The sequence below is a fragment of the Elephas maximus genome, chromosome 10, assembly GCF_024166365.1.
Source record: "Elephas maximus indicus isolate mEleMax1 chromosome 10, mEleMax1 primary haplotype, whole genome shotgun sequence".
Classification (NCBI taxonomy): Eukaryota; Metazoa; Chordata; class Mammalia; order Proboscidea; family Elephantidae; genus Elephas; species Elephas maximus.
Window position 1 is genome coordinate 6,914,866 of NC_064828.1, and position 27,190 is coordinate 6,942,055.

Consider the following 27,190-nt stretch of genomic DNA (forward strand, 5'->3'; position numbering starts at 1 on the left):
CAGGTTCTGCACTACAAAGTTATCCATTTCCTCCCTTTCCCTCCTGTATTCTTTGGAAGGAAGCCACTTCGCACAGCCCACACTTAAGGAGTGGGGAGTTCTGCTTCACCTCCTTGAGGGCAGATATCTATATAAATTATTTGGGATTCTTTGCATGGGAGATTTGTCTCTTCTCCCCATTTTTTTATTTATTTCATCAATCATTTATTTATATCAGTATGGACTTATGGATATTTATCTTATCCTTTGGGTTATAATCCAATACTACTTTGTTTATTTTATTGCTCAAATTGTTCAGCTTTGGCTGCTGGGAGCTCTTTCACTTGGCTCCTGTGTCTCTTTGACGTACTCATATCGTTGTTTTTTTTGAGCACTTCTTTACTTTCTGTTACTGTGAGATGCTCCAGTGCCCCAGGCCCATCTTTTATATTCCCTGCCCTGGTTCTAGGATCAGCCGTTTCTTCCAGGAGCCCTGACTCCTTTCATTGGAGAATAGTATTAGAACCTGAGATCTGGGCACTGGGTGTGCTCCTGTTAGTCACATTTATTTTCTGTCTAACACAGTGCCTGGCATGGATAGGTTCTCAGTAAATATTGTTGAATTGCTTTGTGTTTGGGGACAGGTGATTCATTCTGTACCCTGTTGAGCCCCCAGGAGTGATCTTACTGCCACTGAGGGGGAGGGGTCATATTATCTTAGATACATTGAATTTGAAATAGATGGGAGTAAAATGTTTGATTCTAAGTGCCCTGAAAGCAGGGACTGAAGAGAGAAAGAGAGAGAGAAAAAGGGAGAGAGGGAAGGAGGTGACAGGAGGAAGAGAAGGATGGCAGTGAGGAGAAACAGACAGACAGTGGCTTTGGAGAAAGAGATAATGGAGTCAGTCTGCTGGTGATGGGAGAAAAAACATGAAGGGCATAAAGCCCTCGCAAACCAGAACACTAACTGTTCTTTGTGCTCTTTTTGAGATTATTTTTATTAAGAAGAACGGCATGAAGTAGGTTAGAGAGGTTGGCTGGCTTGCCTCTTCAAAGGAGGAAACCAGGGTTGTCTGCGTCCCAGCCTGTGTTGACCCAGACAATCCAGAAATGCATCTCCGGGCCTGGAGAGCCTGGCTGAAGCTCGCAGAGGCCGTGCAAGTCATTTTCATGACCAGGGTTTGAAGTTGCATTACCCAAGTTGTTGTAACTGGCCGATGGGCTGGAACTGTCACGTGTGGTGTTCAGATCACCGCTGGGAGACTTGACCTCTGCCTTCAGCACAAAGCGCCAGTGTAAAGGACACCAAAATAAGGAAGGGGAGTAGCACTTTGTGGCAGTAGTGGCGAGTCCCCTCATTAGGTAGTGTTCACGGGCTTTGTTTTTGTTTCTTTTTAATCTTGATAAAAAATACGTTAAAGAACAAATGAAATTATGATGCGTGGTTCACAATATATGTGGGTTATTTTGTGTATTAGGAGTCCCTGGGTGGCACACATGGTTAGGCGCTTGACTGCTAGCTGAAAGGTTGGCAGACCCACCCAGAGGTGCCTCAGAAGACAGGCCTGGTGATCTGCTTCTGAAAGGTCACGGCCTGGAAAATCCTATAGGGCACAGTTCTGCTGTGACACACACGGGGTTGCCCTGAGTTGGAACTGATTCAACAGCAACTAACAACAACATTTAGTGTATTAGTATTATTTTTTGAAGGTGTATCACATTTTTGACCGTTAAATTTATTTTTTAAATTCTGGTATAGGAGCCCTGGTGGCACAGTGGTTAAGAGTTTGGCTGCTAATCAAAAGGTCAGCAGTTCAAATTCACCAGCTGCCCCTTGGAAATCCTCCGGGTTAGTTCTGCTCTGTTCTGTAGGGCCGCTGTGAGTCAGAATCGACCTGATGCCAACGGGTTTGGTTTTTAACAGTATATGAGGATATAGGAGGCTTGGTGACGCAGTGGTTAAAGCACTTGGCTGTTAACTGAAAGGTCGGTGGTTCAAACCCACCAGCCTCTCCGAGGGAGAAAGATGTGGCAGTCGGCTTCCATAAAGGTTACAGTTTTGGAAACCCTATGGGGTAGTTCTACTCTGTCCTGTAGGGTCATTGTGAGTCGGAATCAACTAGACAACAGTGGGTTTGGGTTTTTGGAATATGAGGAGATTCCCTGGGGACATGTCACATGGGCCCTGGGGGCACTTTGTTATGAGGGGGCATAGGCCTTCTGATATGATACCCCTCCACGCTTCAACTCAAGGGGCTAAGTCACGACTCTTCCCCGACAAAGGTCATAAAAGCAGGCAACTCAAGGAGCAGGGTTCAAGCTCATAAACCAAAAAAACAAAACCAGCTGCTGTCATGTTGACTCCCGTGTGTTTCAGAGTAGAACTGTGTTCCATAGGGCTGTCAGTGGCTGTGACCTGTCTTCAAGGTACCTCTGAATGGATTCAAACTGCCAACCTTTTGGTTAGTAGCCGAGCACTTAACCATTTGCGTCATCTAGGGAACGCTTTCAGCCTGTCAGCCTTTACCTAATGCTTCAGTGCTCTCTTTGTCCAAGGATTTAACCACACGATAGACTTCCAAACTCATGCATAGGAAATAAGAGCCTCTAGAACTTATTTATTTATTTGTTTAAATAAGATTTTATTGTATTTAAGATGAAAGTTTACACAGTAAATTAGATTCCCATTTAACAATTTCTGGACAAATTATTCAGTGATATTGGTTCCATTTTTCACAGTGTGTCATTCTTCTCATGTATTCCATTCTGGTTGTACCATTTTCAGTACTCTACTTTCCCTGACTTCTTACCTTCTCCTCTTTGCTTTAGAGTATTTTTTGACCATTTAGTCTCATGTAGATGATTTTTTAGAGGATTTCATTACTCATAGGTGATATTCTTTATTTTATGAGCCAATCTGTTATTTAGCTAAAAGGTGACCTCAAGGGAAAAATTTAGTTTAAGGTTTAAAGAGTATTTCACAGTGAGAGTCTCAGGGAGTCCTTTCGCCTCAACCAGTTCAGCAAGTCTGGACTTTTTAAGAATTTTTTTTCATTCCACATTTTTCTCACGTTCTATCAGGATCCATCTATTGTGGCCCTCATCAGAACAGTTGGCAGTGGTAGCTGGGCACCATCTAGTTCTTCTGGTCTGAGGGTAGATGAGGCCGTGGTCCATGTAGACTATTAGTCCTGTAGACTACCTTCTTGTCTCAGTCTTTGGTTTCCTTCTTTCTCTTTTGTTCCGGGCAAGTAGAGACCAATAGACGTATCTTAGAAGGCTGCTTGCAAGCTTTTTTAAGACCCCAGACACTGCTCACCACACCAGGATATAGAACATACACTTTATGAACTATATTATGCCAATTAACTGAGTTGTTCCATAAGACTGTAGTCCTAAGCCTTCAAACCCAGAAAACCAGTCTTGTGAGGTGTTTGGTTATATCCAAGAAGTATTTGTAACTGTGTCCCCTATGTGGTTTAGTATGTGTATGGTTATACATGTGTGCTCACACATACCCGTATGTACATCTATCTGTGCATACGTATGTACCCACATATTCACACCCATATACACATATCCTATGTACATGTTTGTATAACCACTCACATATATTTTGGTTGTTATTGGTCCAGAACTTATTTTTATTACTCCGGTCTTGTCTGAAAAGGAGTTTTGCACTTGGGATAGGAAGCAGAAAGGCTGTCTTGCTAGAAGAGAGGCCAGACTTGAAGAGGCCTTACCAAGTGGGCCTGGGTAAGGGATACAGGCACGTTATAGACACCTTGCAACTCTTACAGTTCTTACAATGATGTGGTCAGGTGTGGTACAGCCCAGCTGTTTACTTCACTGAGAGAGGTTTTCGCTAACCCAGCCAATCTTTGAGTGCTGTGTCTGAACTGGATCCAAGTATCAAGCCTGCTGAGGCTCACCCACCCCCAGGACAGTTAGAGGTGGGTTGTTGCAGAGCACAGCGTTGGAAGTAACTGGTAAGAAAAGTTACAGATGAAGACGGAGCTGCTTTAAAAAATTGGTAGACAGTGGCAAAGTGGAATATAAGTGCATTTCTCTGTTCTCCTCATGGACCGTTAGGATACAGCCCACCCTCTGATTGTCAGGTTCCGCATCTGTGGATTTAACTGACCTCGGATCGAAAATATTCGAAAGAAGATACTATGTTGTTGCTGACTGTACTGTGTAGTTAGACCTACAATGGTTGCACCTGTACTGAACGCATACAGACTTTTTTGTCTTTTCGTCATTCCCTGAATAATACAGTATAACAACTGCTTACATAGCATTTATGTTCTATCAGGTATAGGTAATATAGAGATGATTTAAAATATACGGGAGGATGTGCATAGGTTATATGCAAATACTAGGCCATTTTATATAAGGGACTTGGGCATCCTTGGATTTTGGTACCCGTGGGGGTCCTGGAATCAATCCCCTGGAAATAGGAATGACTGTGCAGGTAAAAACGGCTTATGCTTTGGTTTCGGTCTATTGATGGACATTTTGTGATTTTTGTTACTCATGTTGCCATAAATGCTGTTGAATGACATACCATCGCATCTCCTAAATACATCTTTGCCTTAGCATAGGAGTTGAGAAAGTGTACTCTGAAGCCAAACTTCCTGAGTTCAAATCCCCATTCTGTACTTCTAAGCTAGAGGACCTTGGCTAATTTATTTAACCTTCCTAAGCCATAGCTTCTTTAGTGTTAGAGACAATAATGATAGAACTTGCCTCAAAGGACTAGTTAGCATAAGGACGAAATAATATATCTTAAGCACCTAGCATAGTGCTAAAGCATAAAGAACTAAGCTCTTAGCTCTTTTGCCTTTGAGTTTTTCCTTTGGTTTGTCCAATGCTACGGCTACTTGCACTGGGTGTTCTCTGGCTTTGTGTTTGATGTGGCTGAGGTGGGAGGTGGACGTGGCTGATGAAGGGAAGAGCAAGAGAAAAATATGAGTGCTGCGTTTACACAAGGGATTAACTTCATTAAAGATTTATCTACTTTGTGAATGCTTTTTGGTCTGAAACCTTAGAATAAAATATTTTATAATGGAAAGAATTCAGTATGTCTCCTTTAGACTTTACATGTTTTAGTACTTTCCAACTCAAAAAACACACTCTTTTATTTCTATAATTAGAGCTGTTTTTTTTCTGTGTGTAAGTAGAACGAATGCCATCCAGTTTACCTGAACAAGCTCTGCTAATTTGTGGTTCTCAAGATCAAAATCAGCAGAAGAGAACTCCTACATCTTTCTGATACTTTGCGTTAAGCCACATGAGATGGGACTATTTAGTTGTGTTAAAGAACACATGGCAATGTGAGTGAAACAGTCATTGTCACTTGAGGTGGTTGTTGGAAATTTGAATTATTTAACTGAAATTAAATCATGCATTATAGCAGAGTAAAGTTAGAAAACATAAATGATTCAGAGGATGCAAACAAAAATCACGATCCCACATTTTATAGAATTTTAAGAAATGCAGCGAGGTGAAAACGCAATGCAGTAATGAATGGGAACTTTGGGGACTGTACGGTATTTATGAGATAAGATGTTGAGACTTTTAAAGTACAGTCATTCTTTAAAACATGATGATCAAAGCATAACAGCACATACTTAGAAAATCAGCAGCTTGGATGAGCATTAAATAAAAAAGCAAAGGAACTCTCCCTCTGATTCTCCAGGTCCTGATCTTTCAAGCATTTCTGTTTTTAGTTCTTGTGTTTATCTCCGTAACACCATCTACTGTTCTTTTACCTCCTTGTCTAGATTTAAATGGTACACATTGGCTCCTTGCTATTAAACACGTGAACTGAACTCACTTAGTGTATCTATACTTTTCTTCTCCCTCTTCTCCTCTCCAGTTCTTAAAATAATTATTGTATCGCTTTTAGCTCTTCTCTTGGTTGTTTAGGATATGATGTAATGGCTTGCACCTGTTTCTTGGGTCAGCTGCTTCCGTTCCCTCCCCTGTGTAAGAGGAGGCAGTGAGCTCTCTAGCGGTTCCCCCCTCCTTTCCCCCCACAACTGTTTCCTCAGTTATGTAGCCACTAGAAGGGTTAAAACGTTTACGTGTTGTTTAGTAACCACTGTAAAATCTTCCATGTTTTGGTTGTAGGTATTTAAGTGCTTAGTACCTATTTTACTTTATCAATTTCTAAATTCTAAGCATTTAAAAATAATAAAGTTTATGTTACTATGAATTTTCAAATATTTAGGAAAATCAGGTATCTTATTTAATAGGACTGTAGTTACTGATGCTGGACCCTTGTTTCTTAGCTGTTTCTACCCTGTTACTGTGTGTTGTTACTCCCGAAATACAGTCATTCCTGTCAGACAACATGTCCTTGTTTTTGTTTGAAAAGCACAGTGCCTCCAACCACAGGGCGCCCTGCAAAGGCTGAGGGGTCCTCTGAAGCGGTTCCAAGGTTGGTCTGGAGTTGGACTGGATCCAGTGGGGTTACTGTAATGGCTCTTGGTGGGAAGGGTTTGAGAAGGTTGACTTTGGCCTGGACTGACATTTTAGGTTGAGAGAACTTCCACAAAGCTTGGAAGGTTTGAGTGTTCCCTTCATTCCAGCCCCAGCATTCTCCTCTCACTTTTCCTTTCCTGGGTTCTGAGCTTCCCAGGCAGTTCTAGGCACTCTGGACAGTAGTCTAGGGCACTCCTTCGTCACAGGAGGGACAAAGAATTGAGAGCCATTGATTTAGAATTCTTCATGAAGTCTTCCCTGCTTTCTTCGTGCCTTGTGGTTCCTTTGGCTGAGTAGGTAATTTAGGTCAGAAATGATTCCATCGTGGTGCTAGTGCTGCAGTATGCATTCACGTATGGAGATTCTGTGTCCGTTATCCCATCTGGTGTGTGTGTGAGTGTGTACACACACATAATGTGGACGTGTATCCCGTCTGGTGTGTGTGTGAGTGTGTACACACACATAATGTGGACATGGCAGACATTTCACTGTCCTCAGTTGTAAAAGAGCAAGCTAAGGCTCAGAGAGGCCCCAGGTCAGGCACGTATCCTTCCTCTGACCAGTCCCTTTCTGCTGGCCCTGGAGAAGCCTGGGCTGCAAGGTGTGGGCCTAAGGCCCTTTCTCTGGCATTTCCATCTTTCTTCTATGTCTCTTTCTGGCCTCGGCATCAGTTGGTGTGAAGTGTGCGTTGTGTCCGGCAGTGTCCTGGGCTCTCTGCAGGGAGAAAAGGACAGGAATGAAGACCTTACATTGTTCCCAATCCTGTCACAGCACCGAGTTCAGAGGCAATGGAAGAGCCTGTGCTGTCCCACAGGGAGAAGATGTGTGTGTGTGTGTGTGTGTGTGTGTGGACCCTGGCTAAGATGCACTTTAGTATGTAGTTGTTTCCAGGGCTTGTGCTGGGGGCTGCAGCCTGATACCAGCAAGCTCGTCATCTGTGGGCTTGATTGCAGAACGTCTGACCTCCCTTATCTGCCCCTGAACTCTGGCAGCACGCGTCAACGTTCAGGCTCTCCGAATGTGGCAAGCTAAAATGAATGGTTTCTTTTGGATCTTTGCGTGTTCTAGTCTCTGTCCTAGCTTGTCAGTGTAGAAGTAGCTAGATCCTTACCCAGTTGCTACCTTAAATTGTGAAATACAGGGATCATCCGGGTTCTTTCTCCAAGACATGAGATGAACTGTCTGTAAATAAGAAGGCCGGAACAATGCTGACTGTATTTTCCTATAACTGTCTGTATCAGCTGTATCTCCAAACTCTTGCTAGAGAAATATTTACATGTTTTGCCTTTTATTTTTTCTGACTAAAGTCAGAGTTTGCATTCCTGTAATTCTGGTGAAAAGAAGAATGTGGTAACATTTTAGAGGTGAGATGGGCCATTGGAAAAAAATACATAGCTTCAAAGAGTAGAAATTTAATACCCTCTGTGCAGTAGACTATATTATAATTGTTCTCAACCAAGTTGGTAGGAAGTTTATTGTTTAAGTTAGACTCTTATGGCTCCATAAATTTTTACATCTGTCTTTTGGGATCGAACGTACTATATTTTGCATCTCTGGCTTTTATTTTCCTGATGGATTGTATGCATAGGTGATCTTAAGGGATATCCGTATTGGGATTATTATATTAAGGTCGCTGGGAGGCACAAATGGCTTGCTCTCAGCTACTAACTGAAAGTTTGGTGGTTCGAACCCACCCAGCAGTGTTGCAGAAGAAAGGCCTGGCAATCTACTTCTGTAAAGATTACAGCCAAGAAGACCCTGTGGAGCTCAGTTATACTCTGTCATGTGTAGGGTCGCCATGAGTTGAAACTAACTGGACAGCAATGAGTTTGGTTTTTTTTGGTGTTGGTATCATTTTCTTAAAGTGTCCCAAACTACCAAACCAGCATTGAGTTCCATGAGTTTACTTTTCTCTGTCTGCCAAGGTTCTCCTTGCTCTTGTAACTTGAGGATACTTTCCTTGTATTTGGTCATATCTTCTTTTTAAATTGAATTCTTGTGTTTTTTGTTTCAGACCCAATGTCTGTGGATCACGTTATAATGCTTACTGTTGCCCTGGATGGAAAACCTTGCCTGGTGGAAATCAGTGTATTGTCCGTAAGTAAAGGGCCGGCCTGTCGCTCTGCATGCTCTGCCTTTGTTGGTTTTGGTTGCATGGTGATTCTTCATATTTGGGTGCTTTGCAACTACATACCATTAACATGTTCGTAGCAGAGCCTTCCTGCGCTCAGCTTTCCTACTTTTTCAGAATCCAAATTGGGAAATACATTAACTTGGTCAAACCACTATCATTAGAGTACTTTTGTGACATAGGGAATAGAGCCATAGGGACGCTTTTTCAGAAGTTGCATCTAATTTACGTATGTTGTGCCTGGCCCCATAGGCTTTCCTTATTGTAACTTCTAATTTATCGACCACCTACAGGGCTGTCCAAATCTGGTATATATTGATTGAATTTGGGTGGCTCTTGGTGGGAGGCCAAGAACAGCTCTAACTCCTGGACAGAGGGGAAAGGAAGGGGGCAAAACATCAAGTGAGGACCATTGAGAAGACTGTAGAAGAACTCAGATGGTACCAGAGACTCTTCTATTGATTTGGCTGCTGTGGTAAACCTCCAGATTCTTGTAGTATTCCACAAATGTTGAGTGCCAAACCACATGCCAGACAAGGTGTTAATTAATGGAGATACCAAGTCAAATTAGTTAAAGAATATGCCCTTGGTGAGCTTTTAGTCATTGTACCTGCAAAATAATTTTCAGTTTTCAGAGAACTCCATTTAAAATTTAGAGATGAAAGTACATAAAGGGCTCACTTAGTACATACCCTGTTACTTGGCCAGGACTTGCTTGTAGAGAACAGTAGAATATTTCAGCCAGTATTCGTTTGGTAACCTGAAAAAGCTCATCCCTTTCCCAATTCTTGATTTTAATCAGAAAGCAACTTACTCGTTTGGAGTTTGGTGATTTATTTCAAGATCCAGAGTTGAATCACTAAGAGAGGGTCAGAATTATATTCACAGCTTTCTGAACGAACTTGATAACAGAACCCTTTCCTCCAGCATTCTATAGAATGATCTGGGAAATGCTGTCTTCACGTATTTAAATAAGTATTTTTAGGATCTTTGACAGCTTGTTTCATCATGGTTTGCAATCTGCATCCTAGGCTCTTTCGGTATTTTTATGCGCTTTCTATCAAGTGTATTGTCTTAGCCTTGCTCATCTCAGATTTCTCTTGCAAGGTTAAATAGGTGTTTGAAGAAGAGGTCCAACCCCATTGTTGTTGAGTTGATTTCGATTCATAGGAACCCTGTAGGACAGAGTAGAACTACCCCAGAGAGTTTCCAAGGCTGTAATCTTTTATGGAAAAAGACTGCCACATCTTTCTCCCCTGGAGTGGCAGGTGGGTTCGAACCACCAAGCTTTTGGTTAGTAGCCAAGCACTTAAGCACTGTGCCACCAAGGCTCCTTGGAGGAAAGGTGGTGATCAAATGTTAGTCTGCTGTTAAATATAAATCATTTGCAACTGAAGCATACTTTTTTGGACACTAGGAGAGCATTCACTTCTAGTATGATATTAATCCCTGAGTGGTGTGATGATTTATGTTCATATCACTTCCTGACTGTGGGTTCAGTACTGCTGCAGTGAAGTCCAACATTCCCCCTCGAATTGCTGTTGTAATTCAGAACAGGGCAGAAATACAGGGTCAGAGCCATTCAAGATCATATGACCTAAACTGGCGGAATCTAAAAGTTGTCTTAGCGAGACACGGTGCTTTTACAAAAATTGCTAAATGTGAAACATTTGCAATAAAATTGTCTCCCCAAAATACTACTGCAATTTTTATATAATTAAACCATAGGGTTAATATAAAAACAGAATGCGTGTAAACATAACAAAACGCCTAGGTGCAGGATCTTCTTTTCTTTTCCCTTTGTGGGGTGTTCTGAGCTTTCTGGTTGATTGAGTGCTGAGGATGTGTGAGGGAGCGGTGAAAATGACTGATAGGATAAGGGATTTACAGACTTCGGAAACCAGAACTCATTTAATCCAGTGGGCTTGTTCATGGACGAATAGCCCTGAAGCCTAAGGTCTCATAGGCATCATGGCAAAGTTAATGAGGGGCCTGAAAGCCCAGTTCTCCTAATACGAGAACTGTTATGTTGTTAGGTGTCATCAAGCCTATTTTCAACTCTTATCCACCTGTGTGACAGAGTAGAACTGCCCCACAGGGTGTCCTAGGCTGTAATTTTTTCAAAAAGAGCCCTGGTGGTGCAGTGCTTAAGCACTGCTAAAGATTAACCAAAACTAAACCAAACCCGTTGCTGTCGAGGTGATTCTGACTCATAAAGACCCTGTAGGGCACAGTAGGGTCTCCTTATGGAAGCAGACTGCCACATCTTTCTCCCACAGAGTGGCTGGTGGTACAAACCACAGACCGTTTGGTTAGCAGCTGATTGCTTTAACCACTGCATCACCAGGGCTCCTCCTGTAAAGATTACAACCTAGAAAACCCTATGGGGCAGTTCTACCCTGTCACATTGGGTTGCCATGAGTTGAAGGTTTGACTGGATGGCACCAAACAACAGTCATTAGGAAGCAGATTGCCATGTCTTCTCTCCTACAGAGCCGCTGGGTGGGTTTGAACTGCCAGCCGTTTGGTTAATGGCCAAGCGCTTAATCATTGGGCCACCAGGGCTCCTTTAATATGAAGATTACATAATCCATTGCCATTAAGTTAATTCCAACTCATAGTGCCCCTATAGGATGGAAGAGAACTGCCCCATAGGGTTTCCAAGGCTGTCATCTTTATGGAAACAGACTCCCACATCTTTCTTCCACAGAGTGGCTGATGGGTTTGAACCGGCGACCTTTTGGTTAGCAGCTGAGTGCTTTAACCACTGTGCCACCAGGACTCCTTCAATAGGAGGATTGGGCCCCTGTAATTTACCATACTCTGAATTCTGTGCTAATGGACCTATGGTTTTATTCACAGCCATTTGCCGGCATTCCTGTGGAGATGGATTTTGTTCTAGGCCAAATATGTGCACTTGCCCATCTGGTCAGATATCTCCTTCCTGTGGCTCCAGATCCAGTGAGTATAACATGTCATTATATATAATATTATTTTATGTGGTTATGCCCTATTTTCTCCTAAATTTGTTTCTGGCTTTTCTCTTGCCTGCAGTACATTCTCTTGTTTTCACTAGAACATCTGCCTTCTCTGTTCTACCCACAGTACTTGGAATGTCTTTCCTCAGTCTTGCCTCTCATTTCCCTTCTCCCCTCTTTATTGGAAGCTTACCTATGGGCATGGTTCCTGTGGACAATATAAAGTTCATATCCTCTTTTATGTAGATGAACCTTAGTCATCTTTGTATCTCCAGTGTAAACACCATCAAAGGCGCTTAATGAAATGATTGTTTAAGGAAAGTTTTTAGCTCATGAAAACTGGTCATTCTTCCATGAGGTACTGAAACATGAATCTGATTAAACACTTATTTAAAACTCAGTCCCCTCCTTTGGAAGAAGATAAATGCAAGAAGTCATTTAGGCATTAATCTGGAAGCCATTAATCAAGAAGACCGGACATATTTTCCCTTTCATAATTTTTTAATTTGTTCATTCTCTGATGCCAAGTAAACAGCTACAGTTCATTCTTGGGAACCTTTCCTTGCTCCCTTTGCTAGTATTATTATTTTTCACAAGGAGGCCTCAGTAGTGAGTCAGGGGAGAAGTGGGAGTTGGGAAGGAGGTGAGTCACTGCTGTTTGTTAAAAAAGTTAAGGTACAAGTCTATATAAACAGCTCCTGAACTCCATAACCATAACCAAGGCAAAAACCAACTGAGTTTCCCTTTCCAGTCCCCATTTCCAATGTTTTCTTTTTTGACACGGTTTTAAGGAAATGTCTTGTGGTAGTAAGTGCATTCTCTTTTGTCTCTTGCAAGCAGAGACTTCAGTGTAGTCAGAGTTCATTGGACCGTAACATGTAAAGTGGCTCTCATAAGCCAATTAGCAGGATAAAGCTAGTAGTCTTATGTAGCAGGGACTCTTGGTGCCCACTCATATCCCTTAGCATATGTGGGTAGACACGTGTGACTACCTGAGGGCTTTATAAAAGGTTTCTGGCCAGGGAGCATGCCAAGTGTGCATGCAGGGCAAGCTGAAAGTGCTGGATCATTAAAGGCCCCAGAAACAATGCTTACCCAATGACAGACAGACAGTTGTTGGATAGATACCTACCCCAGCTTCCTTGCCTTTCGGTTGGGATGACTACAAGGTGTGTTCTGCACTGTCTCCTGAAGTTCCCTAGTGGGATGGTGCCCCCGTTGCCTGCTGTGTTCTTAGGCTTGATAATGTACGTTTATTAGCTTCTTTCTCTTCCCTGTCTCACTTCTCCACTCTCCTACCGGTATTTCCTGGGATTATGTCCAAAATAAACTACTTGCTCTCAAATTCTTGTCTCAGAATCTTCTTTTGGGGGAAATACAGCCAATTGTAAATTGGGTGGAACTCTTGTCTGGAGCCCTGGTGACACACTGGTTAAGAGCTCAGCTGCTAACCAAAAGGTTAGCAGTTCTACTCTGTTCTATAGGGTTGCTATGAGTTTGAATTGACTCAATGGCAAGGTTTTTTTTTTTTGTTTGTTTGTTTTGGTTCTTGCTTATTGCATAGTATGTAGTATATTCTCATTTGATCTCAGCTGAGTCTTCATTTCTTTGGGATAAATACCCAGGAGTAGAGTTACTGGGTTGTAAGGTGGTTGCATGTTTAGCTTTTTAAGAAACTTCCAAACTATCTTCTCAGTGGCTGTGCCATTTTACATTCCCACTAGCAACATATGACTGATTAGTTTCTCTGCATCCTCGCCAACATTTGGTGTTGTCACTATTTTTTATTTTAGCTGTTCTGATAGGTTGTAGTGATACCTCATTGTGGTTTTTAATTTACATTTCCCTACTGCCTAATGCTCCCATGTGTCTGTCAATTTGTCATACTGTGGGAACTTGTGTGTTGCTGTGATGCTGGAAGCTATGCCACCGGTATTCAGATACCAGCAGGGTCACCCTTAGTGGACAAAGTTCAACTGAGCTTCTAGATTAAGACAGACTAGGAAGAAGGACCCAGCAGTCTACTTCTGAAAAGAATTAGCCAGTGAAAACCTTATGAATAGCAGTGGAACATTGTCTGATATAGTGCTGGAAGATGAGTCCCCTAGGTTGGAAGGTACTCAAAAGATGACTAGGGAAGAGCTGCCTCCTCAAAGTAGAGTCGACCTTAATGACATGGATGGAGTAAAGCTTTCAGGACATTCATTCGCTGATGTGGCACAACTCAAAATGAGAAGAAACAGCTGCAAACATCCATTAATAATCAGAACCTGGAATGTACAACGTATGAATCTAGGAAAATTGGAAATCAGAAAAAATGAAATGGAACGGATGAAGATCGGTATCCTAGGCATTAGTGAGCTGAAATGGATCGGTATTGGCCATTTTGAATCAGACAGTCATATGGTCTACTACCCTGGGAATGACAAGTTGAAGAGGAATGGCGTTTCATTCATTATCAAAAAGAACATTTCAAGATCTATCCTGAAGTACAACATTGTCAGTGATAGGATAATATCCATATGCCTACAAGGAAGACCAGTTAATATGTCTATTATTCAAATTTATGCACCAACCACTAGGGCCAAAGATGAAGAAATAGAAGATTTTTACCAGCTTCTGCAGTCTGAAATTGATCAAATGTGCAATCAGAGTGTATTGATAATTACTGGTGATTGGAATGTGAAAGTTGGAAACGAAGAAGGATTGGTAGTTGGAAAATATGGCCTTGGTGATAGAAACAGTGCTGGAGATGGCATGTTAGAATTTTGCAAGATGAACGACTTCTTCATTGCAAATACCTTTTTTCACCAACAGGAACGGTGACTATACACATGGACCTTGCCAGAAGGAATACACAAGAATCAAACTGACTAAATCTGTGGAAAGAAACAATAGAAAAGCTCCATATCATCAGTCAGAACAAGGCCAGGGGCCGACTCTGGAATAGATCATCAATTGCTCATATGCAAGTGCAAGTTGAAACTGAAGAAAATTAGAACAACCACGAGAGCCAAAGTATGACCTTGAGTATATCCCACCTGAATTTAGAGACCATTTCAAGAATAGATTTGACGTGTTTAACACTAATGACCGAAGACCAGATGAGTTGTGGAATGACTTCAAGACATCATATACGAAGAAAGCAAGAGGTCATTAAAAAGACAGAAAAGAAATAAAAGACCAAAAAGGATGTCAGAGGAGACTCTGAAACTTGTTCTTGAATGTTGAGTAGGTAAAGCAAAAGGAAGGAATGACGAAGTAAAAGAGCTGAACAGATTTCAAAGAGCAGCTCGAGAGGACAAAGTAAAGTATTATAAAGACATGCAAAGAGCTAGAGATAGAAAGCCAAAAAGGAAGAACACACTTGGCATTTCCCAAGCTGAAAGAATTGAAGAAAAAATTCAAGCCTCGAGTTGCAATAGTGAAGGATTCTATGGGGAAAATATTAGACGATGCAGGAAGCATCAAAAGAAGATGGACGGAATATACAGAGTCATTATACCAAAAAGAATTAGTTGATGTTCAACCATTTCAAGAGGTAGCATATGATTAGGAACCTATGGTACTGAAGGAAGAAGTCCAAGCTGCTCTGAAGGCATTGGTGAAAAACAGGGCTCCAGGAATTGATGAAATATCAATTGAGTTTCAGGATTCGAATGCAGCACTGGAAGTGCTCACTCCTCTATGCCAAGGAATTTGGAAAACAACTACCTGGCCAACCAACTGGAAGAGATCCATATTTATGCCTATTCCCAAGAAAGGTGACCCAAATAAATGTGGAAATTATAGAACAGTATCATTAGTATCACACACAAGCAAAATTTTGCTGAAGATCACTCAAAAACGGCTGCAGGAGTGTATTGACAGGGAACTGCTGGAAATTCAGGCCGGATTCAGAAGAGGATATGGAACCAGGGATATCATTGCTGATGTCAGATAGATCCTGGGTGAAAGCAGAGAATATCAGAAGGATGTTTCCCTGTGTGGATCATAACAAATTATGGATAACATTGTGAAGAATGGGGATTCTGGAACACTTAATTGTGCTCATGAGGAACCTGTACATAGATCAAGAGGCAGTTGTTTGAACAGAACCAAGGGGATACTGCCTAGTTTAAAGTCAAGAAAGGTGTGTATCAGGGTTGTATCCTTTTACCATACCTATTCAATCTGTACACTGAGCAAATAATTGGAGATGCTGGACTATATGAAGAAGAACGGGGCATCAGGATTGGAGGAAGAGTCGTTAACAACCTGCGTTATGCACATGACACAGCCTTGCTTGCTGAAAGTGAAGAGGGCTTGAAGCACTTACTGATGAAGATCAAATATGACAGCCTTCAGTATGGATTACACCTCAATATAAAGAAAACAAAAATCCTCACAACTGGACCAATAAGCCATATCATGATAAACAGAGAAAAGATTGAAGTTGTCAAAAACAAGGCTCCAGGAATAGACAGAACAGCAATTGAGATGTTTCCACAAGTGGATGCAGTGCTGGAAGTGCTCGTTCATCTATGCCAAGAAATTTGGAAGACAGCTACATGGCCAACCATTTGGAAGAGATCCGTATTTATACCTATTTCCAAGAAAGGTGATTCAATCGAACGTGGAAGTTATTGAACAGTATCATTAATATCACATGCAAGTAGAATTTTACTGAAGATCATTCAAAAGCAGTTGCTGCAGTATATCGACAGGGAACTGTCAGAAATTCAGGCCGGATTCAGAAGGGGATGTGCAACCAGGGATATCATGGCTGATGTCAGATGGATCCTGGCTGCAAGCAGAGAATACCAGAAGAATGTATCCCTGTGTTTTATTGACTATGCAAAGACATTCAACTGTGTGGGTCACAACAAATTATGGATAACATTGAGAAGAATGGGAATTCCAGAACAGTTAATTGTGCTCATGAGGAACCTGTACATAGATCAAGAGGCAGTTGTTCGGACAGAACAAGGGGATACTGAGTGGTTTAAAGCCAGGAAAGGTGTGCGTCAGGATTGTATCCTTTCATCATACCGTATGGAGAAAAGGTTGAAGTCAAGGATTTCATTTTACTTGGATCCCCAGTCAACATCCACGGAAGCAGCAGTCAAGAAATCAAAAGACGCGTTGCATTGGGCAAATCTGTCGCAAAGGACCTCCTTAAAGTGTTGAAAAGCAAAGATGTCATATTGAAGACTAAGGTGCGCCTGACCCAAGCCATGGTATTTTCAGTTGCATCATATGCATGTGAAAGTTGGTCAATGAATACGGAAGATTGGAGGATTGACACTTTTGAATTGTGGTGTCGGCATTTTCAGGAAGTGTGGGATTTATGTGGACATGGAGGAGGGGAGTGCTGCTGCCTGCTCAGACATGCCCTTGAAACTGTTGAGTTGTTTGTTTTCCAATCTGCCCTCGATGGAAGCACCTTTATCACTGCTGTCATTTAACTTGTCCTTCCTTGGACTTTTTCCAGCTCTGCTAGGTTTTCTCGAGGCACCTTAGAAGTTGCTCTTCTGAGCTGCATGTCTTCAGGCACTGCAGAGCACTCATTCAGTTATGGGAAGCATCAGGCCTGCGCTCTCTAAATGAGAATTGTTTTTGTCCTGCAGTGACTCCAGCTGCCTCTGTGGATCTGTTGTCTCAGGTGTGGAGTCCTGGAGTTCATCTAGCTGCTTAATTTGTCTGTCTGTACTTTTCCTAGGGCCGAAATTAAAATCACATGCTTGCCATACAGATGCTTATTTGCAAATTGCTCCCAGTGTTCTTTCTGCCAGTTGTGCTTGCCAAGATGATGGCAGGCCTTTAGAATCCTTCCAAACCTAATGCATCCCAAAGAAAACCATTATCTGAGGTATTTAAACCTGAGTGCCAGCGCTGTGTCTCTCTCATTCCCACAGTGTACTCACATTGTTCTGTTTTGGTTAGGACTTTAGGAATTAATTTATACTGGGCTATAAGCTAAGCTAGAGCAAGTTTCTCCTGTTCTCCCTGATGCCTGGCAGATGGAAGGTGCGTAGTAAGTCTTTACTAAATTACTGAAGTGGCTGACTGATGTCGTCTGGAACAGACAAAATTCAGTGTGGGATCAGCATTTTGTGCTCACTTCAGGACCTGGAGCCTTACTTGAAATCCTTTGAGCCTGCTTGCCTATCTTCTAGATGACGTCCCTTCTAATAACATAGGGGTCTCAGGAATAATTGTATGTGGCAGCAGAAGCATGCATACTGACACTTCGAGTGCCACAGACTGAGTTTAGGAATGTATTCTGACGTTGGGTATTGGGAGGATCCGGCAAAGGTATAGCTTCCCTATGAGTTTAAGCAGAACCCCTATTTTTCAGTTTGCTTTTTCTAGAGACATAAGACCTTGTTTCCTAATTATCTGACGTTTGGTATTGTTCAAATCAGAGTAAATATAGAGTGTGAATCAATGGCAGGATTCAAAAAAAAAAAAAAACCCCAGCTGCTGTTGAGTCAGTTGCGACTCATGGCGGCCCCATGTGTTTCAGGGTAGAACTGCACTCCATGGGGTCTTCAATGGCTATGATCTTTCAGATGTGGATTGTCTGATTTTTCTCCTCAGGCACCTTTGAGTGGATCCAAACCATCAGCTTTTCGGTTAGTAGCCCAGCGCTTAACCGTTTGCGCCACACAGGGACTCCTAAAGTAAAGCCCCTTGGTGTATATATACTCTTTCAACTGCTCCCTTCTTGTGTAGTGCAGATACCCACCTAGTTCCTCTATTTCCCCACAGAAATCATGAGTGTTTGCTCCCACGTTTAAAGGAATCCTCTTTTTCTTTTCTTTTTTTCAAAGATTTAAGACTCACACAGAAATGCAAGGTTTCTCATGGTATATGTGTTTCTGGCAAAGCAGGTAATTAGGATCCTGCTATGTTTTGATGAGTTTGCCCCCAGCCCAGGGATTCCTGGTTCATTGGCATGAGAGGGCCACTTGGATAATCAGACCTTCATGTTTCCCATGTCTGACCGGTGGTTTTCTTTCTCAAAGGAGCGGGAATATTTTACGTTGGAAAAGTTTCAGCTGAAAGACAGAGTAGGGAAAATATGAAAGCATATCAGGGAGGTTTTTATTATATTGCATTCGAATGTGAACTGATCATTCTTTCTCAGAAAGGAGAATGCATTCCGGTTTTCAACTTGAACTAATAACGTAAAGTCGCTATTTAAACTACTGCTAACTTTTTTATCTCAGAACAAGCTAAATGGCTTTGTTGCTCGTGTGGGAATGGAAATTAGCTCTTGGCATGAACCACTTTAATTGAAATCAGTTTGTGGGTTGAGTTCCTATGCTGCTTGACCGATGACATCATTTCCTGTGCTTTTCCTAATCCCTACTGTTTTTCTAAGATAGGATAAAGCTAAGTTCAACTACACATTTTAAAGCAGTTATACACCTTTTCCTGACCTACTTAGAATATCATCCAAAGCTTTCACGAAATCACTTCTTTTGTGTATTTGTAGATAGTTTTTTTAGTTAAAAAGCATTTGGTTTAGATATTTTAATAGAATCATAAGAACCTAAAATAACAGTCTGTTTTAATCAATTTCCTGGGTTGCTTGATTTCTATAACAATGCTTCAACAAAGGAGTTATTTCTGCTTTTGTACATGGGGGAACAAAGAGAAAAACATTTTTAATAGCAACCAACATAGGGCTGTGGAGCCCTGGTGGTGCAGCAGTTAAGAACTTAGCTGCTAACCCAGAGGTTGGCAGTTTGAATCCACTAGCTGCTCCAGTTTTGTTCTGTCCTATAGCGTCGCTATGAGTCAGAAACGACTCAATGGCAGCAGGTTTGATTTTTGGCTTCTTAGGGTTGTACAAGTGCGTAGGACACAGTGGGCAACTTCTGGGACTCAGTTTGATCTTTGAACATAGTTTTTGAGTTATTTTCAGGTAGCATGAGTTAAGTGAATAGAAATTAATTTAGCAGAGTTCTATACAGCATCTGCCTATAGGCAACATGCTACACTGGGCACCTAATGATCTTGTAAATAATAATCATGACCCTCCCCACTCTTCAGAAGCTTTTAGACAAATGAGTTGAGGGTAGGACAGATAACAAAATGATTAGATTACATAATATATGCTTCAGAAGAGTCAGAGGAAAGAAGGCTTATATCTGGTTGGGGAAGGAGAGGAGAACTGAAATCAGAAAAGATCGAAGGAAAGAAGAGACATTTGAAATGGGGCTTGGAAATAGATAGAATTTCAGCATTTAGTGGGAACTGTAGACAGATTAAAAAGGAGGCTCCGTGAAGAGACCAGCACAGACAGAGGGAAAGACCAGGTGAGCTCACTGCCTGGTATGCTGTGTGACAGGTAGTAGGCACTCAGAAATACTTGTAGAGTATTGAGTGATAAGTAAATCAGGGGATAGAGTTGTAGGATGCAGTTGTTGTTAGTCGTGGTCGAGTTCATTCTGACTCATGGCGACCCCGTGTGTGCACATTGGAACTGCCTTCTAGGATTTTCAAGGCTGTGACCTTTCCAAATAGATTACCAGGCCTGTCTTCCAAGGTGCCTCTGGCTGAGTTCTAACTGCCAACCTTTTCGCTAGTGGTTGAGTGCTTAACCGTTTGTGCCATCCAGGTACTCTTATGGATTGCATCCCAAGCCCAAGCCCATTGCTGTTGAGTCGATTCCGACTCATAGTGACCCTATAAGAGAGAGTAGACCTGCCCCATATGGTTTCTGAGGAGCACCTGATGGATTCAAACTCCTGACCTTTTGGCTAGCAGCCGTAGCGCTTAACCACTACATCACCAGGGCTCCCTGGATTGCATTAAGAGCGTGCAGAGGAGCCCAGAAAGGTACATGGGGCCATGCTGAGGAGGGCCTTGAATGCTGATAGATGGAAAAAAAAAAAACAAAAACCATTGCCATTGAGTTGATTCAGACTCATAGCGACTCTATAGGACAGAGTAGAACTGATCCATAGGGTTTCCAAGGAGCAGCTGGCGGAGTTGAACTGCTGGCCTTTTGATTAGCAGCTGAGCTCTTAACCACTGTGCCACCAGGGCTCTGTGAGAGGTGGAGGTAGACCTTAATTCAGTAGACATAGGGACCCTTTGGTGGTGTCTCACTAAGTGTGTGACATGTTCTTGAAAAGATGTCTCTTTCAACTTGAGTTAACTCTTTGGAAATGTAAGAAGAAATAGTATTAAGTTCTTACGCCTTCCTTTCCTTGTTGCCATGCTGAGGTTTGTGTAGCTCCTGAAGTCAGCAGCAGCTTTCCTGTCCTGTGCTGAGGATCCCTAGCAAGTGATACTGAAGAGAGCAGGGGCTCGGAGAAGTCTTCTCCCTGCTTCAGGAAGGAGATTTGGGCCCTGTGCTCCAGGGAGATCAACTGGTTTTTGTTCTTGCACAGAAAGCAGGGATTCTCCTTTTCTTAAGTAAAATCTTGAGGCTTTTTCCCTAGGAATTTACTCCCACAGTTTGGAGAACAGGGCAGAATAAGCCAAACTTCCAGTGCCCAATCTTGGCCTCCTTGTATAGGGGATGGGTCAATAAGAATTAATGATTTATTCAGTCAAGCCATTGTGATAGTCTTCCCCAAGTAGGGTACTTATTGCTTCTGGAAGACTAAGAATAGCCTGGGATTTTGAAAGGTGTTATTAGGGTGCCTAGATCCCTGGAATACAGACAAGCACAAACATTAGAGAAATGAGACCACATGTCTGTTATCACTGTCTCACCACATCTTTTACTCCAGTGTCTTCTGCTGTGCCATCGTCTCAGGTCTAAGTCTGTTGGCCCACGCTTTCTGCCCTGGCCCCTGAAGCTCACACTTCTGTAGGTGACAATCTGAAAATGAGCGGACTTCAGACACTGAGCGTTTTATTTGGGTTTAAGGTTACAGTTTAAACAAGCAGTTCTTCCAGAGCTATTTCTAGATGTTTTCATTATCAGGCAGTCTTGTTATTAAATGCATTTCAAGGTATTTTCTTTTTCATTTTGCTTCCTCCAAAATTTATTTAAAGAAAATTCTGTGGAATTTGTCACCATGGATGTTTTCCTGGCTACCTACCTGGGACTCTAAATCTTTTAATGGGAAAATTATTGCCGTCATAATCTTGTCTCTTATAATTAATCAAGGCACTATTTTCTTGTTGGTATAAATTACAGAAATGACTTTGATTGGTAAGTTCTGGTAAGCTAGGGAAGTCATTTAGCACTATTAAAATAAGTGTCGAAGAAGCAATTCTACTGTATTGTAAATGATTTTATACACGCAAATGATAGCATGTTAAGCATTGTTGCTTAAGTTATTTCTACATAAATACGTGAATGCTGATAGACAATTTTGTTTTGTCTTGGAATAACTACAAACCAGCTCCAGTGAACTGTTGCAATCTGTGCACTTAAATTATATAAAAAAAAAAATCATTCTTTTTTTTTCCTTCTCAAGTTCAACACTGTAACATTCGCTGTATGAATGGAGGCAGCTGCAGTGATGATCACTGTCTTTGCCAGAAAGGATACACAGGGACGCACTGTGGACAACGTAAGTCATCCGGGGTTGTAATTACTCTCTATTTTAGCCTGTGATTAGACAGTAGAATAGATAAGTGCTGATGGATTTGCTTTGATTATCCACAACATGGCGTTCTTACCGATGTCCGGTGACCTTTTATAAACGAGCAGATGGCTTACCCAACACGCTCAGCACGCATTTTCCAACTGGGACCTTGAGGGTGGGTGCTTGACTCATTCTCCTCACTTACCTTCACCTAAAGATGTGGCAGTCTGCGCCCGTGAAGACTACAGCCTTGGAAACCCTGCGGGGCAGTTCTTTTCTGTCCTATAGGGTTGCTATGGGTTGGAATCAACTCAGTGGCAGTGGGTTTTTGGGTTTTTATGGTTTGGTTACCTTCACTCCTGCTTGCCTCACCCCTTTGATTCGCAATCATTACCCAGAGGTGAAGAATTCTCATTCATTCCCGATGTATAATTTCCATGCAAATGTTGAACATCTCCAATTGGATTTCCAGGATTGTCTCAGAGTGTTTCAAAACTCACCCTCATCTTCCTCCCTGGACATGTTTTTCTTTTGATTGATGGCATCTGCATCTCTCTGGCTGCCCAGCCTATGACCTGCTACTGCAGCGCTTCTCACGTGGTGTTCAGTTGCTTGGTTCATTCGCGCAAAGAACTTACCGTGTGTCTCCTCTCTAGCCTAGCAGTCCCTGTGTTGTGCACAAGATGAAAATTCCTTTAAAAAAAACTAATTTTTTTCTGACTATATGCAATCTGCAAAGAATTTGGAAAAACCCCAAAATATAAAAAATAAAATCAAAATTGCTCATAATCCCATCTTTTCAGATATTAACCTTCTACTCTTTTAATGAGTATTTGGTACATGAGATTTTATCGTGTATATATATTTTTTCATGTTACTTTTTCACTTTAATATTTTACCGGAAGTATTTTCCATGTCAGTAAACACTTAACATTTTTCATGTACATTTTAAAGATCGCGCAATACTCCATTACATGGACTTTTTACTGTTTATTTAATGAATCCCTTAATGGTGGGCACTTATTCAGGCTGTTTGCAGCTTTTGCTGTTGTAGATGTATTTGTGTAGTGCCTGGTGACCATTCATGCTGCAGTGTGATAAGAGCAGTGACTGTGTTTTATCACTTCACAGCAGCTACCAGCTTCCCAGCCTGGGCGGCCACTGAGCTCATTCTTTTATTTTTTAATTTTTTATCGTGCATTAGCTGAAACTTTACAGAGCAGATTAGTTTCCCGTTGGATAGTTTGTACACAAGTGTCCCATGACATTGGTTTCGTTCCCCACATGTGTCAGCACTATCCCCATTTCTGTCCTAGGTTTCTCGTTTCCTTTTGTCCTGGTTTTCTACCCCTTCCTGCCTTCTCATCTTTGCTTTGGGGCAAATGTTGCCCCAAGCTCCTTCTTGAGGGGTGAGTAGGAGTTCACTTGTCAGATGACGGAGGATGAGCCTTCTAGCAGATGGCAACACATGGGCCAAAGCACTGGAATATAGTGTAGAATGAATGTCCGAGGTAGCAGGTGCTCTGATGTGGCTCGAGCTTAGGTACTGAGGGAAGGGGTGGGGAGGGAGAAGAGCTGGGATAGGAAGGCACGTGCCAGGTTTTAAATGCCTTTCTGTTTTTTTTTAAAAAAAACCAAACTAGTAGCCATCAAGTCGATTCCGACTCATAGCAACCCTACAGGACAGAGTAGAACTGCCCCGAGAGTTTCCAAGGAGTGCCTGGTGGATTTGAACGGCTGACATTTTGGTTAGCAGCTGTAGCTTTTACCCACTACCCTGCCAGGGTTTCCATCTTTGTGTATTTTATGGTTTATTTCAAAGAAGAGCCAGTACAGTGAAGTGAGAGAATGACAACAACTTATAACTATTGAGTTACTTACTCTTCCTTACTATGTGCTTGGTGTATTTTTACACATATGAATTCATTTCAATATAACAACAATGCTTTGAGTTAGAGACTGTTATTATTACCTTATAACAGCTGAGGAAACTGGGTCCCAGAGACCTTAAGTAAGTTGTCTCTGGTTTACAGGTCATAATACCTTGTAGGCAGAACAGGTAGTAAGTGGCAGAGCTGAAGAAGCCAAGCAGTCTAACTCTGAAATACTGCTGTGAAATACTGGCTTTATATACTGCATTTACAAAGATTTACAATGAGACTACAGTGTGGAGGATGAACTGGAGGGGAAAGCCGGAAACAGGAAGACCAGCCCTAACGAACACTGTGGCTTCAGACATGGCGGGATGGTGTTTTTGGAAGTGAATTCAGGAGGAGCCACCCAGCTTCTTTCCTGCTTCCTTTTGTGCTCGCTGAGGGAGTTATCCCAAAGCCCAGCACATGGCAGGTACTCAACTAATGTCCGCAGAATTAGGAAACCTTTCCTAGATTTCCATTTTCTCATCTGTAAAATGGGAGGGTTGGCTCAGGCAATCTCAAAATCCCTTTCCTATGTAAAATCTCTTTATTTTCTTCTGTCATTCTATGACTACAAACTAAGAGGCAAGTCAGAACACTTAATAGACAAAAAGCTCTCTAATTCTGTGATGAGAAACGTACTCCTGCCATAACTTCTGGCTATAAGGGGTTGTGTCAGTTCAGGTTCTCTGATAAGCAGATGCTAAGACAGATTGAACATATAGGAGATGCAGAATAAGGGGAGAGGAAGCAAGAGTAGGACGGGAAGACCTTAGGACCTCGAAGCAGGCCGGATCCTTGTAAAAGGAGAGAGGAAAGGAGGGAGGCTTGTATAGGAGGAGCAGAGCTCCAGGAAGGCTGTGGCCAGGCCGATGGGGAGCCAAGAGCAGACTGCCCATCAGGAGAGTTCCATGGTGGGCAGAAATGGCCAGGCTAGTACCACCACTGTGCTCAGTGATTGGCTGGGAGCACCTGAAGGCTGACAAGTGGACGCTCTCTGCCAGCCGAGATCCTTGCTTAGCCAAGGGACTGGCTCAACTCTGTGGCTGTCACAGAAGTAAAATATATGAAGGGGGAATAATTGTAGCCAGAAGTATTAGGGAAACCTCATGGAGGAGTGAGGTTTGAGCTGGGCTTTGAAGAGTGGGTGGAGCCGGCAGAGCACTTGTGATGAAGATACCTGGAAATGCTGTGCGTGAGAGAGTTGCCGGAAACTACAGAAAAGAGTTGTTCAAAGCATGATCTTTCAATTCTTATTTTATGGGCCTTTTAAAATAAGTAAAATATCTCCCTCTCAAGCACCTCTCAACTTATTTCACCAATAGTTTCCACAGATTCTGTTATAATACTCAGTTGGGTCTTTATCATGGTGCTTTAATCACCGAGGGCCAGTGTTACTATTTTGTTTGCAGTTAATTGTGTGGTTAACATGCTGCATTTCTGTAAGGGTGACATCAGAGGGGTCAAGGTTTCCTCCCATGGGAGCCCTCTCCAAGTTATGCCATAAACCAAAAGCAAAGAGTCCTCTGGCTAAAATGCAATTCCCATGTAGCAAAGGGTCTAATAAGCCACCATGTTAGATGCAGAAGGGAAAGCGTTGCTCAGGTGCTTCACGGAACAAAACTGTCAGTGTTAACGCAGGTACGAATGCACCCTCCACGAGGCAGCAGTACCTGAGCGTTGACTGAGGAACCTGTGAGGAGCTAGACCTGTAGAGTGACTACCTAAAACAAATACCGAGGTGATTATGTAGATCGTTTATCTGTTGTCCTTTTAGGGGCTGGTAAGTGCTACTTCATTAGCCTCAGCTTTTAAGTAAAGCTTCTTAGCTTCTCTGTTCTTGTTTACAGCTGTCTGTGAAAGTGGCTGTCTCAACGGCGGGAGGTGTGTGGCCCCAAATCGATGTGCTTGCACTTACGGCTTCACTGGACCCCAGTGTGAAAGAGGTAATGGCTTCTTATTATTTGTGTAAAGGCGGGCTGCTGCCCAAAGCTAGTATTGATTTGGACGGGCATTGGGGTTGTGTGGCTGCTTCATGAAGTTTGTTGAGCTTTTCAGAATAATTTTCAGAAAAGCCGCTGGGCAGGCTCCTAGGATAAGACAGTGGCCTCGCATCCACGTGTGTTAGTCAGCAACCTTTGTCAGGGGACTGTTGGGTTGAATAGTGAGCATAAACATAAGTACTGGTTGGCCTCAAGATAGAAAGGAGAATTTTCCACAAGATTCAGAATTGAGGTTGTTGTTACCCTAGTAGATTGGAGAAAACGGTTACAAACAAATAAAACATCTGTAAAGAAAGGAAAAGTTGAGAATCAATGTACCTAAAACATACCTGCGGTAGGCTACTGGCTCAGCATTCCCAATTCTCCTGAGAAATACCGGCATCTGATGAGAAACTCTGCGTTCACATGTGTGCTTTATTCAGTGCTCGCTGTAGCCCACTGAAGCGTGAGTTGTCGTCCCCGCTTTCCTATGAGAGGCCTAAGGCTCAGAGAGGTCTAGGAATCTGCTAAAGGTTGCACAGATAACAAGCTTTCATTTGAATGCAATTTTCTGTTTTCTAGCTCAGTGCTTACTGCTGCTTCTAATTAAAAGAAATGTTCTACCTAATTTGCCTTAGATTTACATGGATGAGTAATATTCTTAATATTTTTTTTTCTCAGAACTTTAGCCTTATTAATCATCTTGTCTGTACATTCATCACCATTTTCTCACCGTTCCTGGTTTTACAGTGAAGGTTTTGAGGGTTGGTGTCATTTGATGAGGGTTGGTGTCCTTTGACTGGAGGCATACTCATGCGTTTATGTCCAGTCATTGCCTTACCCACCTACCTTTCTTCTAAGGTGAAAAGTAAAGCGGAAGTAGCGGATGTTGGACATACATTATTTAAAAGCTAACAGCAGAGTGTGGCTTGTGAGGAATTGTTTATTTTCTGCTTCTATTTTTGTAAGTTCATCTAAATTCAGTTATTCGTTGAGAAAGCAATAACATGTTTTAGCAAGTAGCTGCAGATGAGTGACTGTTACTACCAGATAAATGGTGTTGTATCTCTGTTAATAAAACCCCTGCGTGGTGTCCCTGTGGATGGATCAGACTCTGCCTTTACATTGCATTATGGCAACTTTGGGGGCCTTTCCTTCAAACTGTTTCTGTACA

The 27,190-nt window shown here is 42.2% G+C and overlaps 1 protein-coding gene across 3 annotated transcripts in view; it reads left to right on the forward strand.

Moving 5' to 3' along the window:
* Positions 1-27,190, forward strand: part of FBN1 (fibrillin 1) — a 298,816-nt gene that overhangs the window by 28,545 nt on the left and 243,081 nt on the right. For all 3 annotated transcript variants that reach the window (XM_049898546.1, XM_049898545.1, XM_049898544.1), the window contains exons 3-6: positions 8,483-8,565; positions 11,462-11,560; positions 22,008-22,103; positions 25,885-25,980. In XM_049898546.1, the coding sequence (XP_049754503.1) occupies positions 8,483-8,565; positions 11,462-11,560; positions 22,008-22,103; positions 25,885-25,980 (374 nt within the window). The remainder of the gene's footprint in view (positions 1-8,482; positions 8,566-11,461; positions 11,561-22,007; positions 22,104-25,884; positions 25,981-27,190) is intronic.